Source organism: Cavia porcellus, unplaced genomic scaffold (genome assembly GCF_034190915.1).
Source record: "Cavia porcellus strain 051 isolate PalLab524CR breed Dunkin Hartley unplaced genomic scaffold, mCavPor4.1 scaffold_2, whole genome shotgun sequence".
NCBI classification, from domain to species: Eukaryota; Metazoa; Chordata; class Mammalia; order Rodentia; family Caviidae; genus Cavia; species Cavia porcellus.
The window spans coordinates 24,508,986-24,525,260 of NW_026947485.1; the positions used below are offsets into that span (position 1 = coordinate 24,508,986).

The 16,275-nt window shown below is 33.8% G+C and overlaps 1 protein-coding gene across 2 annotated transcripts in view; it reads left to right on the forward strand.

The window, feature by feature from the left end:
• The window catches only part of Sp4 (Sp4 transcription factor), a 69,238-nt gene extending 60,304 nt beyond the window's left edge, over nt 1-8,934 (forward strand). For both annotated transcript variants that reach the window (XM_003469828.5, XM_063239297.1), the window contains exon 6: nt 5,538-8,934. In XM_003469828.5, the coding sequence (XP_003469876.2) occupies nt 5,538-5,785 (248 nt within the window). In that variant the 3' untranslated portion in view covers nt 5,786-8,934. The remainder of the gene's footprint in view (nt 1-5,537) is intronic.
• The last annotated feature ends 7,341 nt before the right edge of the window (nt 8,935-16,275 follow it).

Sequence of the window (16,275 nt, forward strand, 5' to 3'; positions counted from 1 at the left end):
ACCATGTGCTAAACTAAAGTAAAAATGGATCAAAGATCTAAATATTAAAACAGAAACATTAAATCTGGAAGACAAGATAGGTAGAAATCTTGGACACATAGGGGTAGGCAGAGAATTCATGAACAAAATGCAAACCACACGGGATTTTATCTCACCCTGGAAAGAGAGGCTGCCATCAAGAAATCAACTGATAACAAATATTGGCTAGGCTGTGGGGAAAAAGGAATACTTTTTCACTGTTGGTGGGATTGTAGACTGGTGTAGCCACCTTGGAAATCAGTATGGAGATTCCTCAACAAACTAGGATTGGAAGTTCCATTCAATCCAGCTATTCCCCTCTTGGGTATTTTCCCAGAAAAATTGAAAAGATCTTATCACAGTGATATATGTGCACCCATGTTTATAGCAGCACAATTTGTAATAGCTATGTCTTAGTAACAACCAAAATGCCCATCACCTGCAGAGTGGATAAATAAAGATGTGGTATTTTTATACAGTGGAATATTACTCAGCTATAAAAAGGATGGCCTTGAAGCCTTTATAGGTAAATGGAGGCAACTTGAGATTATTCTCATAAGTGAAATAAATAAGATTCATGTTTGTAAATATAACATTGTCTCTCTAGTGTAAAAAATACTGAAAGTAATAAGATCTAAAATGTATAATAGATACTGGAAAAATGAAAGAGAAGGAAAGTGCTCTAAAGGATATAACTGTATGTATGTTTAAGTAGGTAAGGTAGATGATCCTTTAACCAAGTTTTGGTTAGGCATTGAACAGAATAGTTTGCTCTTTCAGTGCTTGAGTGTCTATCCACTTTTTACACTGTGATTTTATAACTTCAACAACTATTTCAAGACAATATATAATTTATCAACTACTCATTTCTTAGTGTATTTGTTTTGAAATTCTGTATTATTTCTACCCTTTCTTTTTTTCTTTCTTTCTTTAAATAAAATGATGTAGCCATTCCAGCTGAATGTGTATTTAAAAAATGCATGAAATACTCATAAAGGAAGACAGTATTCTGGTTTTAAAACACATTGAACAAATTAAAAAGAATTTTAAAATCATATAAAGTGTGTTCTCAGATCATAGTTTTATTAAACTAGAAATCAAATTTAACAAAAATAGTAACAAACACTTGAAAATTAAATAGCATATTTCTGAATCCTTGGGTCAGGAGGAAGTTTCAAGGGGATTTTTAATATTTTTAACGGAAAATAATTCTTTAAAATAATATGTATATAATGCAATGCTTAGAGTTAGTGTTTGAGACATTTGTCATTGAGACATTCGTCATTCAGGCTGGCCTTGAACTTACTATGTGGCCCAGGTTGTCCTGTACTCACTAGGATCTTTCAGCCTCAGCTTCCTGTGTGGTGAGATTGCAGGTATGCACCACTAAGCCCAGCAAGAGTGGATTTTTAACACTAAATCCTCTTACTGGTTTAAAAAAAAAAAAATAAAGTCCTTAGTCTATATTGTAGTAAGCTTTCATGTTAAGAAGCTAGAAAATGAAAAGCAAGTCTAAAACAAGAAACTACAAAATAATTGAAATTAAAACAGTAGACAGAAGTCAGTGAAACTAAATGCTAGTTTGCTGAAAAGGTAAAACTGCTCAATTCTCTTGCCAGACTACCCATGAAAATTTACCAATATCACCAAAGACCGTGTAGACATTTAAAGGGTAATAAAGGAATACTATGTACAGTCTACTCCCTGAATTTATGAACAGAATCCTTGAAAGACACAAACTACCAGTAGTTCAAGAAGAAATAGATAATCTAAATAGCCCTGTATCTTTTGAATAAAATGGGTTTGTAGTCTAAAACTTTCATCAGAGAAAACTCGGGGTCTAAATGGTTTCATTTGTTAATGTATACCAGTGAAGGGAAAAATAGTATCAGTTATGCACAGCCTCTTTCTAAAAATTAAAAAAAGTAAATATTTTTCAGCCTACATCATTATAGCAAGCAGGCACTTATAATTAAGTTCAGAAAAATGTTGTAGACTAATATAAATCTTGGTGTTAATATTTGCAACAAAAGATTATCAAAACAAGTCCACCACTATATGAAAAGACTAATGCATCAGAACTAACTATAGAGTTTATTCTAGAAATGAAAGGCTGTTTAAACAATTGAAGATTACTGGAGCAATATGATTCACCATGTTGACGATGAAAAAAGAAAAATATGTGGTCATTTACACAATAGTTATTTGGCAAAATTCTGCATTTATATTTATAAAAAATGTTCATCAGAGTTGAAGGAAGCCATCACAAATATAGCAGCTTAAAATATTTTATGCACCTTTAACATTATCTCATAGTTCATTATTAGGTCAGAAGTCCTGTGGGCTTGGCCAAAGTGCAGTGCTTATTGTCTCACAAAGTGAAATCAAGGTATCAGTAAGGCTACATTCCTTCCTGAAAGTTATGGGGAAGAACCTGCTTCTAAATTCATTCACATCATCTGTTAACCTTAGTTGTTACAGGACTTGGTTCCTGTTCCTTGCTGGCTCTTATGGGGAGCCATTGTTTGCTCTTAGTGTCTGCCCACATTCTGTCAGATTTGCCTTGTGACCTGCAGCAGCTCAGTTCAGGGCCTCTCACTTTTAACTTCTTTGACATCAGCGAAAGGAAGCTATTTGCTTTGCACAGCTCATGTGATTAAATTGAGCTGACCTTGATCAAAATAATTTTATGTTACACTGCATGACCTTAATTAAATCCACAAAGTCCCGGTTACCATGTAACATGCTTACAACTTCCAGGGGTTGGAAAGTGGATATTTTTTGTCAGGACATTCCACCTACCACTGTAACAAATACCAATCATTTTGGTAACTAGGTGCATTAATTGTAAAACATATTCATGTATTTTGAAGTTATTAAAAGATATTCCATATAGTCTTTAGATCCTTGAGGTAAATATACTGATCATTTTTATGCTAGGTAGGAAATTAGAAATTACCTGACACAAGGGAAAATACAACTTTGCTGCAGGAAAGATAAAGTACTGAAATGAGTAATTCCTCTAATGAAAGTGTAATTGTATAACAAAATTTTCATATTTGAGATTCTTGCCAGCTTTTGTTGATTGAAGTTAATTCAGTACCCACACCACTTAAAAAGTAGACAGGTTAAGAAATCTACACACTAACCATGTCTCCATTAGTTAACCATTCATCTTATGGTTTGCTCCTGAGTAGCTGGGGACTATTTCTTCATTCTTAATTGGGACTTAGAACTCTACAGTACATAGTTGCATTAACTATCTCAAGAGAATGGAGACTTCCTAAAGTCAGAGACTCTCACTTGTTTCTTTCTCTTATCACCAGATCTGGCACACTGTGTTCTATAGATGTTGGTCAGAAAAACAGCTGAGTTTATGAACGTCGGGCATTAATAAATACTTGTGAAGTGCAGTGTACCAGTTGATCTCCAGCTGTGTACTTAACAGGATGATCCATGTCCTTTTTAGGTCATCACCACATGATTTTATAGATCACACCTTTTATTACTATAAGTATCTCATTACAGTCTGCCAGTGTAATATGAAGAGCCTTGACTATAAATCAGGTGCCTTGAGTCTAATAAGTTGTTTGATTACTTAGCAAATAAAAGGGGAAAACCTGACATGGACAAACTTGGCATCATATATTTTCTCTTGGTACATCAAAGGCAGGGATAAGAAGTCAGACTAAATTTTCTTACTATCCAAGTTTCACTGTCAAACTAGAAAAGCATCATTTCATCCCCATAAATAAAAATTTTAGAAGGAAAGATTAAATTTATAATACTTAACCATTTGAACATCAGGATATATGAATTAACCAAATTTTCATGTGGCCCATCCACTCTACACAGAAATAAATTTTTTTTAACGTAACATATACCAAAAAACTATATATACTCTTCAGGAAAAGAAAAATTTGTATAAATATTTTAATAATAAATTTATTGAGACATGAGATTAATACAAGTTACTTTGTCCTCTTCAATTACAAAAAGTGCTCAAAGTGGTGGCCATTAGTTTCAACATTTATTAGTATAGTGGAGTGCTACTTGGGTAGCTTTGGTCATTAAGATTGCTGGCATTTTCAGTTTCTGTAAAGGCCTGCAATGTAGTAGGTTTTCTGTGATATACAACATCTTCAAGGGCCTGCCATCTGTGGGTAATACCATCTGGTTGAAAAAGCATGATACTATTTGTCTTTTCATGAAGTAAATATATTTTTATTTGACTGTAAATATATTTTTATTTTATTGCAAAGCATATTAGTTCCACTAACAGTTAACATTTTGTTTTTCTTGTTTTCATTATTTTAAAACCTATAAAACTCAACAAAACAAAACAGAATAAAACCAATCAAAACAGCAGTGAAGTTGGTATAGAACTTCAAAGCAGGACACTAGAAAACTAACAAAGGCTACCATAGTATATTTCTGTTATTCATGATAGTTGTCCCTTCCACCAGATATAGCAAAGTCAAGCCAGAGTAAAACCAATCAAAGCAGAACATTGAATAAAGTAAAACAACCAGAACAAAACAAAACAGAACAATATTGGATTTCAAAAATGAGACAGAAGGAAATCCCCCTTATTTGCTATGCTGAAACTGCTAACTGTCCCAGTAAGTGCTCAGACCGCTGGCCCCAGGCCTGCAAATTCAGCCTAAGAATACAAGCATTCAGTTGCTTGTATACAACCTCAGTTGCTATCAACTCAGTCTGTTCTGGAATTAGCTGGTTGCTTGGAGGGGTGGGGTGGGGGTGGAGTTCTTGATTCTCAGCCTGTGCATCAGTAGGCTCATGGGAGCCTAACTTCTCTCTTCCTGGCTTGCATGGCTTGACAGAAAGGCTGGCTAGTTGGCTCCTTGGTGAGCTCCTCCCAGTCCCAGCATGGCCAATTCTTGGGAGGTGCTGACTTATCTCTTCCTGGTGACACATTCTGGAGAGAGTATATTTAAGGATCACTTTGTATAGCAGAAAATAATGGTATTAGTCCGTAAACGTAAAAACTCTTACTTGATTTGAAATATATGTTTCTGCCTCACATCATTCTTGTCTTGTGAAAAACTCATTATACCACTAAATTCTTCATTTAAAATAGTTTGAAGGTTCTTCTTACCTCTAGGGATTAAAGTTAAAGCTAAGTTTAGAGCATAGACATGAGCGTTGAACATTATGTATTGTCACACCTGATAGATTTTTTTAAGATCATATGTTAGAAACCATCTTATTTTACGGACACAGGAACTAAGGCCCAGAATGGTTATTTTACCTGCTCAAGCTTTTATTTCCAGTTCATAGAACTAGGTCTTTAACTCCCAATCTTTTATTCTCATTCACGTGGTTTATCTCCTGTCCAGCACAGCTTATTTTGAATAAATAAAAAAAAATATATTGTGCATCTGATCAAACTAGGAAAATTCATACCATGCAAAATTATAGCATGACCAGAATAGAGTATTAAATTTTACAATTTTATTTAAATAAAATGCATGTCAATTTGTCTGTTTTTCTTATAGGTGAAAAGAGATTTGAATGTCCAGAATGTTCTAAAAGGTTTATGCGCAGTGATCATCTTTCCAAACATGTCAAAACACATCAGAATAAGAAAGGAGGTGGGACAGCTCTTGCCATTGTTACCTCGGGAGAACTGGACTCATCTGTTACAGAGGTGCTTGGCTCCCCAAGAATTGTCACTGTTGCAGCCATTTCTCAAGATTCGAATCCAGCAACTCCCAGTGTTTCAACCAACATGGAAGAATTTTGAAAAGTTATTTATAGCAGAGACCTCTAGTGCTGCACTTAAGTTTACACACCTTTGAAAATCTGGAAATGGGCTGGTCAAGTGGATTACAGAGTAGGAAATCATGATTTCATTCTTGGCTTCTTTTTAAGTATTCCAGGGTTTTGGTTCAACACCTTGAGTGTTGAAATTTTTAAAAATATGAAAAGCAAGCTGTGTTATACTGGAAACAGAAAAGTATTTCCTTCATGGTATAAATTATAATTATTTGGAAATATTTCACATAACCTTTAAGCAGAACCCTCTCCTCTCTTAACATCATGTATTAATGTGTTTAAAAAGACAGACCTGGACCTTAATTGGACTTATTTTTTTTAAAGTACTTTGTTACAAATTCAATCAGTAATAATTTGTATTTCCTTTTCTCTATAGACAGGAAACTGTTAACTGAAGATAGGGATAATACTGTATTTCCTCAGCTTGATTTTTGGAAAATCAACTCAAAATATTTTGGCCGTCTTTTCTAAATGTTAGAAATTCTTCAAACGTTAAATTAGGTAAGTTCCAATACAGTAATCTGAGATGTACCTCAGATCTTTATTACCACTACATTATAGTAGTGTGTATTCAGACAATCAATGAAATCCAATTACTTTCTCCATTTTGGAGATACAAGAAGAACTTAGAGCTAAATCTTAGGTTAAATTTTTAGATTGAAAACTTAGGAAAATGGTGGGGGGAAAATAGTTAAAAAAACATAATAGCTTCAGAAAGTAAAATGAAGCAGCTTAACATGCAATGTTTTAAAGTTAGGACTGATTATATTCCTGACCTTAGGTTGAACCACATTTCATTTTAAATGTTTATATTGGAAATATTTACATAGATTATAAATCGTTTTGTAGTTTCATATTCTGTAAATATGAGTTATGTTGACAATGTGCAGAATTCTTTATGCTTTGACTTGGTAGCCAAAGAAAGAATTATCACACTTTTTCAAGGCCAGCAGAAAATTATATTTTAACTATAATTTTTGTTTTCCATTAACAAAATTTGGTCAACCCCATTTTATTTCCAATACTGTTAGAATGTTAATTAGGAATTTATGTCTTTATGCTCTAAAATGAATTTTCCCTAAACATCTAGGCGGCCTAACAAATGTATAGTAGATATGATATTATGAAGTAAAACTTATTTTTGAAAAGTCAGAATACTTTCCAGTCAGATAGTTACTAAAGAAAAAAAAAAAGTTATATTTCATTGTTCATGGCAGGATCTTTCAGAAAATGGTTGTATTAGGAAAGATGGCCAAAAGTTTCATATGATAAAAATTGGATTATTCTAATAGCTTAAACATTAGTAACATTTTCATTTTTACTATTTTTTTGCATAGAAATTAACCGTTATAAATTAAATGAATCAATCATCTGAAAACTAGAAGTTTTTACCTGTTTGGTTTATTGACATCATTGGTTTGGGAACTGTTTGAAAATAGGTCCATGTTTTGTTATGCATTCTTTATTATTTCAGGAAAAGTACTACTCATGCAAATTCTCTTCCAAAATTGTGATGTTTCTTGTATTTTTGATGAAGGAGAAATACTGTAATGATCACTGTTTACACTATGTACACTTTAGGCCAGCCCTTTGTAGCGTTATATAAAACTGAAGGTCTTTTGTGCTTTCAGTTTGTATAAAAAAGCTTTGAGATTAAAGGAAAAAAATTTTTACACTGTGGTTACAAATTTCAAGTTTCTTAAAGCTTTTGTAGACTTGTAACAAAGTCTTTAAATTTTAGTTGAATTTTGTAAATTGTTTTGTATATTTTATTTAATGTACACTTAACAGCTGATGTATCTGGCTTTAAAACATCAGAATTAGTTTGTTGTTTTGTTTGGTACAGAGGAATTTGGTAGTGTTAATTTTAATTTTATTACATAGGAACTGAAACATCAGATATATATTTTATCATTATGCTACACAATCAGTGCTATACATTTTTTTATGCAAAGAAACTTTCTTAATGTTTTAATCATGTTTCCTCCAAGTGATGCTTTTTGTTGTTAATACCAAGTAGGAACACTCTGCATCATTATTCCCTGAACTAATTTTAATGCAAATCCATGTATGTTCATCAGAAATGGAAGTTATTTTTTAATCAACAATGAGGCCTATTATAAATTTATCAAACAGAATCTGGATAGCTTTATAGCATATAAAATATATTAATTTGTGTTAGCAGGTGCACATTTCACCACTGAAATTAGAAATATTTTGACAGTCTGTTCCGCATACCATTCTGAGTCCACTTTTCTGTCTTATAAGAATCGTAAATTTCAGTGTCCTTTATTTGACTCAGTGGGATATAGCTGTTATAAGTAATAGGGCACAGATGTGCAGTAGAGTCTTGTTTAATGGCATTTCACTGTTCATTCCCTTTGCCACTGTTATAAAACTTTCTTTTTCTGTAATTATCAGTGCAAAGCTATGTATTTATCATGGTAGAACTCCAGTGTTAGAGTAGTTTTTTCTTACAGTAAACTTTCTTTGGTTAGGTTTGTGTATGTGTTGCTGATTACATTAGAATTTGATGTTGTCATTATTTATCACACTCATGAGAGCAGTAATAAAAGTGTGTAATCTAGGAGAAAAAGTTAATTTGTCAAACTTAGATAAGCATGATGTTTAGGTCCTATTTTTCAATTTTATAACTGTTTTATTGCAACAATATTTGTATTTAAGTCTCCATTTTAATGCCTTGTGGTGTTTTTTTATGCATGTCACTAAGTTGTCATCCCACATAAATTGATGTGCAGCATAGGGTATTAAATCTACATAATGATTTTAAAACAGAAATAGTTGATGGTAAAATGTAAATGTTTTGCAAAAATTCCTTATAAAAAGTTTCGTAGTAACATTTCACTTGTAAATTTTTTGTAAAAAAAAAAAAAAAGAAAGAAAACGAAAAAAAAAATCTAGAAAAAGAAACCTGTTTCCCATATCCTAGAATTTAGACAATTATTCTGCCAGCAAAGCCTCTGGGGCTGTAATTGACATTTTTACAGTGCTGATTTGTATAAAATTTGTTTTTTGTGGATTTGGAAATAAAATCATGTACACGTTGTTGCCTGCAATAACAATTGCAAGTAACTATTAAAATTCCCTTGAGTTTAACACGTTTCATTTAATTATGTAAACTATAAAGCAGCAATAAATTGTTTGAACTATCAACCTTCTTATCATGATGAACACTGGAAAGTTAAGTGCTTTTCAGCAAGATATGTATTGACAACCCTTTATAATTTCTGGTATGAAGATCTGGTCACCATTTCTTTGAACATACTGCCAAATAATACCAATTGAAATTGCATGTTAATTTGTAGCCATTGCTCTAGACATTTATAGAAATTAAAATTTGATTTAGAGACTTTTCACTAAAATATTTTTAAGCAATAAATGTTGGGAAATTATAGGAAGATCTGAAAATGAAAAAGAGCAAAATACTATTTAAGCTCATAGAAACACTATAGGCCACAAAGATGCCACAATATCAGTAAGCAAAAACTATCTTATTCTCCCTGGAGGGCCTTACCAATCTCATGAAGAACCTTGCTGACATAATGCATGCATTATATGTAATGAGTGCAAACATGTTTGCGGTATAGGGGAAATTGTGGTATATTAAGTAGAAAGGGAAATGAGCCACTTGACAGGCAGAAAATTTCAAAGAGTCAAAAATTTAAGGTAAGTAGGGACTATATTATGATGAATATATTTTGCTTATACAGAATAACCCCTAAAACATTACATTACAATTAAATATATGCATAATATATGTTAATAGACTGAATCAAGGAATAGTAAATGTCTGTTCCTCTGCTGAGTAAGGGGAATAAATTCATGAAAAAATTTTCTGTTGTAAGTAGAAATGTATACTTTGGTTACCTGAAAAACTTTACATTGGGAAGCATCAGGATGATACTATATGGAAAGGGGAATTCATTTAGAAAACTAAGGCAGTTTCATTGTATTTACTTTAAATATGTGCACAGTCTAGTTTTAAACAAAAGACTTTCAGCTACATGAACAAGACTGAATCACAAAGCAGATGCAATAAATATACTTTATCCCTAGATTGTTGACATAAAACCAGTTGTAATAAGGAAAGTTGAAGCAGTGTTAATAACACTACTGTAATATGGTATGGCTTAACCATACCAAACCAAGTACTTTGAAAAGTTAAATCTCAAAAGGTTAATCTTTAAAAAAAAGATGACCTCAAGGTTATGGAAAATAATTATGAATAATTCATTTTTATTTTAAAGTAAATATTTTACAATTAAGCATGATTATAAAATAATTTTTAATTGTAGGGCTCCAGAGACTTGAAAGTGTGTGCAAGAAATGTGAAATACTTTATTCCTCAATGAATCTGAATAATGTATTGTGGTATTTAATACTCACACAGTAACATTGGCCTGCTATACCCATAACCACCTTGTCATTGTGTAGCAGGAGTTTTTTAAGGCTTGAATTTCTATTCATTTAAGATTTGCTGATCAGCATAAGCCTTTGGCTGTGCACCTCTTAGTAGTAGCAGGTGTCAGTGAAATAACTTATTTTTGGATACCTGAGTGAGTAATCTCGAGAGTAGTGGAAAGAACCAAGAAAGGGACAGAAGGGAAAGAATCCCTCAGGCCTGTTTGCCCAAAGTTGATCTCCATGGTGATAGCAAACATGGTGACTGTGACAAAGACATGCAGATAGGAGTAAGAGTCCAGGTGGGGTTTCTGATTCACTCACTTAGTAGCCACACATATGGGCAAATTATTTAATTTTTCTTCATCTCTTTACAATATTGGGGTGATTGATTCTTCATAGGCTTACTAAGATTCAGAACTATATCAAGCATCTAACATACTACTCAGTAGATGAATTTATAACTTAATTATAATCCCAAAGTCAGTTTATTTTAATCTATTTGTGCTGCTATAACAAAATAGCATAAACTGGGTAACTTACAAACAATAGCAGTTTATTCCTCAAGTTTTGGAGGCAAGAAAGTCCACGATGAAGGTGCTAGCATATTCAGTGAATGGAGAGAGCCTGTTCTCTGGTTCATGTATTTGCTGGACACACTTTTAGCTGTGTCCTCACATGGTGGATTAAGCAAAGCAGCTTTCTTGGGGTCTCTTTTGTAAGGGCACTAATCCTTTTCATAAGGGCTCCACTTTCATGATCTAATCACTTTTAAAAGTCCCACCTCCTAATAACACATTGATAGGCTTCAACATATAGATTTGGTGGAGTACAAACATACAGAACATAACAGGAATCATGTAGTAGTTTCTACCAGGACTAGTGCTTTGAAAAGGAGAAAAAGTACTTTGAAAAAAATCTCAAAAAGCTCATCTTAAAAAAAAAAAAAAAATAGGAATTCCCACTTCAAGCATACACATTTCTCAAACTATCTTATGAGATAGGGTACTATACCTCAAAATTACATGATGGCGGTCTCTCAAATACCTCAATCCCCTTGGCTCACTGCAACAGACTGAAGAGTTTCTGGAGTGCGTTAAGACCACAGGTAGGAACCGACGTTCAGGTACTGTGGGGCCATGTTTGATGAACAGGATTCAAGGAAGCAGTTCTGGGAGCTAAAGCTAGGTAAGAGCAAAGCACAGGAAACAGTATGAAATTAAACGTGAGCAATTACCTCAAACAGCAATCTGTCTTTGAATCATGCCTTGCTACTTGGCTTGATTGAAATTGTGTTATTATCCTGCTTTGAAATACGGTCTAATATTTATTAGCAGTATTTTTGAAATGTACAAACCATAATGAAATTGTATCTGGTGGTAAAATTATCCCTAGCTGGTATAATTTTATGCTGGGATTAAACATATCAGTAACTCAGGATGCTCTGTAAAGGGCATCATGACTTCCAAGTACTTGGTCACCTTATAAGTTTGGAATCCACGGTTGAGGAAAACAAAGGCAAATAATAAGCTAACTGAAAAAAAATGATTCCAGTCCAGTTCAGTAATATTGTAAATGGTTAAAACTTTAATGTTGGTATTTTATGTTTTGCATCTTTGTTAGCTTACTCTCTGTCAAATTCATATATGTATATATAAATGTTTGTATATGAATTTGGTGAAGCATCATATATATATATGCTAATTACATTTATAAATCAGAATTAAATTTAAAAGCTATTGTTTGGTATTGTAGTTGCTTCCTCGTATTTTCTTTATGTAAACAAAAAGAACATTGTTAGAAAATTAAGCCCTATTGTGATGCTCATATATTAGCTCACTTAAATTTTTATTCTTGTGGAGCAAATAATGACTAAAATAAGAGTTTGGGGTCCTATTGAAAGACCTTGAGTTCCTCATTTGCTTTCTAGTTTTGTTTGCTTATTGGCTTTATTTTTCAAAATACTGTGATTCACAGCTTTCACTAAAATCTTACATAAGTATGTTCTCTTTATTCCGTAAGTTGCTAGAAATACTTTAATTCTTGTGTTCAATTTGTAGTTTTTGAATTAAACAGGAAAAGAGCAAACTCGGAAATTTTTTTAAGTTAACTATTGTAGGTTTTCTGTATTTTTAGGAAAAATGTTAGTTTATTAGAAAACTCTTAAATATTTACTTAGCAAGATGTGGTGCCTCATGCCTATAATCGTAGCACTTGGGAGGCTAAGGCAGGAGGATTGCTACAAATTTGAGGTCAGCCTGGAGTACATAATGAGTGCAAGGCCATCCTAAATTACACAAGGAGACCCTGTCTTTAAAAAAAAATTATATATATAAATGTATATATATGCATGTATATAAATATGCTTATGTGACTCCATAATCTTGGTAAATCACTAAAGAATCAGTGTTATGAGAAAAAACAGAAACCACTAGATTATATTCATATAAAATACTTGTATTCTGCTTATACATTTTATTCTAATAGAAATAATGATACTGATCAGATTTATGGTTTAAGTATTTCTTTGTCTCACAAAGAAAAATAGAAAATGTCCTTTAACTCTGACATTATTGGAATATTCCCTAAATTATTGTGATCTTTTTGAATGTCAAATAACTTGCTTTCTTTTTTTTTTTGAAACTATCGTACGTAAAATATATCCACACTGCTTTGTTAAGAATCTACAAAAACCAAAATTTAGATATATTTAGATACCAAACTAAGAGTTGCCCTATTTTAAGTTTAGTTGAATATAAAAGTAGTAATTAGTTCTCATTATCATAAATACAAAAGTCTGTGGTCTATCACCAAAAATTTGTATGTTGAGCCCAAGGTGAAGCCGTTCATTGACAGTGACCAGGTCAGGAGGGTACCCTTCTGGAGAGGCCCAGAGACCTAGCTACCCATTTCCAACATGTCGGGGCAACAGAGAAAAGGCACCATCTGTGAACCACAGAACGAGCCCTCGCCAGACACCAGATCTACCAGAGCCTTCGTCTTGGACGCAGACTGGTACAGTGAGAAATAAATGTCTTGTTTCCTATTAGCCACCTGGTTTGTGGTATTTTTGTTAGAGCAGTCTAAACAAAGACAAGGAGTGACAAAAAATACAGGGAGCAACTTCCCATCCACCGCTCCTTCCAAATCCTTGTCTCCTCCCCTTAGTTGGATCCTGGGGAAGTCAAGGATGATACTAGGAGGATTGGGGATTAGAAGTGATTATTACCTTCTGATATGGAACTATCTCAATATTTTAATAACTAGTGTGATTATGTGCATGTCTCTGGAATGTGGGCCCTGGGTTGGTGGGTTTTGCTTTATATCTCAAACCTGCAATATGTGAATAGAAAACTCAAGTCCCCAACCATCCATTTAATTGCTAAAATTATGAAAAAGCCCACGGAGTATGTAGTATTTTGTTAAGATGTGAAAATTAAAAAATGCAAATGAAAAATTCACTTCAAGACAGAACTGATTCAAAAATTCCCATAAACTTTGTAACATGCCACTTCATCATGCCTTAATTTTAAAAAACAAAAATCAAGAAATGGATTAATGATTATAACTGCTTTGTTATCTCAATTAAGGTGTCTGATTCCTAAGCTTTCAGTGATTTTTAAAAGACCTGTTACCTGTATATATTGAATCTAAGACACTGCAGATTATTTTATATATCACTGGGTAAAAGCCCTTAATCACAACATGATACTATAATATCACTTAAGAGTTTTACACTTAAAAAAGAGCTCTGTGAGGCTTTAGTTTATCATATATTGCTCTTGTGCATACATTAAAAGTAAAAAAGTTTCTATCAATGACTAGAATTGTTCAACCATGTTTTTGCCCTAGGGTGGGAGTTTTAAAACTGTCACATTAATTCTTTGGATACATTTCTGTCAAATAGGTGGAGACTAATTTTCTTCCTGTTGAGTATGGACTCAATGACTTGCTTCTAATGTGTAAAGTGGATGTGACAGTGTGGGATTCCAGAGACTCAGGCTTAAAGAATCACTGTGGCTTGCAACTTCAGAGTTCTCTTGGATCTGTCACTTCAGAGGATGCCAGACACTGTGTTATAACACTTCAAGAAGCCCCCGTGGTGAGGAACTGGCACCTCTGGACAGCTGCCACCTAAGGTGAGCTTGGGGTGGACCTTCTGCCCCAGGCCAGTCTTTGGATGACTGCAGCTTCACGAGTGACCTTGATCCAGAGCACCCAACTGTCATGCTGCCTTGGGCTCATTAATTGGTTTCAGGAGGTGCAGTGACAACCAATAACAAGTTGAGTGACCTTGATCCAGAGCACCCAGCTATAGTAGTACCGTAGGACTCCTTGTTAATTGGTTTCAGAAGGTGCAGTGACAACCAATAACAAGTACAGGGACAGATTGATGACTTTCAAAGCAGGGAGTGTCAAGGTATGTATGAATGTAAACACTCCATAGATTCTTGACCAACAGAAACTAAGCTAATGTTCCTTGAAACTGCTATATTTTAAAGTAATTTGTTATGCAAAAATAGACAACTCATATACCATGAGTCATCAAGTTCAAACCAGTAACATCTTCTGTGCCACTAAAAGCATTGATGATGCAGCAATTCTTAAAAGGATGATCCTCTTTTATCTCATAGATTTTTTTTTCCTCCTCTGTCAATATTCACCCACAAATTGTGGAGACGAAGTAACGGTAACAACTTCAACTGCTGTCCTCCCAATTTGAAAGGCACCAAATCAGAGAAGGAAATATGCTTCGTAGAATCAGTGCAATATGAATTTATTTCTGCTTCCATGAACTCCCTTATAACACCTCAATCTTGTCTCTTTCATGACAAAAATAATGTTTTGAGGTTATTGTATTTGCATCGTCCACTTTACATGGTGAGTGAAAGGCTTGGCTGGTGGTGAGAAAGGAATTGCTGGCGTATCCACTGTAATATTTTCCACCCCAGCTATCCTGCCATGTCCAGGGAGTGGCGAGTGTCCTCTTTATCCAAGCCTGAAATCTCTGCTGGTCCTTAAGAGAAGGGCTTTTGGTGCTGGAATCGGGGACATTAATGAAAACATAGCAATCTTTAGAGAGTTGAAATTTTCCAAAACCATGTGATACACTGTATCCTGGAACAATTCATTCCCAGTGAATTAAGACTATAAGTGTATACTTAAGAAAAAACTAAGAATGCAAACAGTGCTCACTGCTTTATGAATAAACCTTAACAGTGTCACAGTGGGTAGATAGCCAAAGCGAGAAAAAAAAAAAAAGGTACCTGACAGCGACACTGATCTTCTTTAGCCTTCTCCACGCAGTAACATAATACATGGGAAAGGATTTTGTAAACTATTGAGCACTAGCACCAGTGTGCTGCCTCCATGCTGGGCAAATCATCATTGGCCTCCTACTAGTGCCTGACTTTAAACTCTTTCTCTTCACTTCTGATCTCAAGGAAAGATGTCACAAACAGAAATAGAAATGATACTTAATATGATTAAGGTGATAATTCTGAAATAATCACACTTAAACCCCTTATAATTTGACTTTTTTGAGCTGTTTAGATGAATTTATTTAATCTCTCAATCTTCTTCCTTCCCTGGCATGGATGTCCTTAAAATAAAGCTGCTTTTTTGCTCTGATCCTCTGTAATTTAATTAATTTCTTTATATCGACTTATTTTTGCCAAGCTCACTTGAGTGGTTCTAATTTTACCCTCTCTAGAATCATTAGTCTTTCCCTCTGTAACATTTCTGTAATCATCCTTTCAATTTTACAAATACCTGAACAATAGTTTTGCTAGAAGGTCTCTGCTAGATGCTAGGGATGCAAATTGTGGAAATGATACAATTCCTGATAATGCTTTCCTACAAAGGGCTTAGTTACTATAAAAATAATAAAAGTTACACTAATGAATATAACATAAAGCGAGATATATTCTGTAGGGACAGGAAGGGGAGCACTCCAAATACTAGGTGAGATTTCGTCTCCTGAAAGTCTTGTGCTGTTTCACTGCTTGCTTCTTGTTTTTTCAGTTAGTCTTGTTA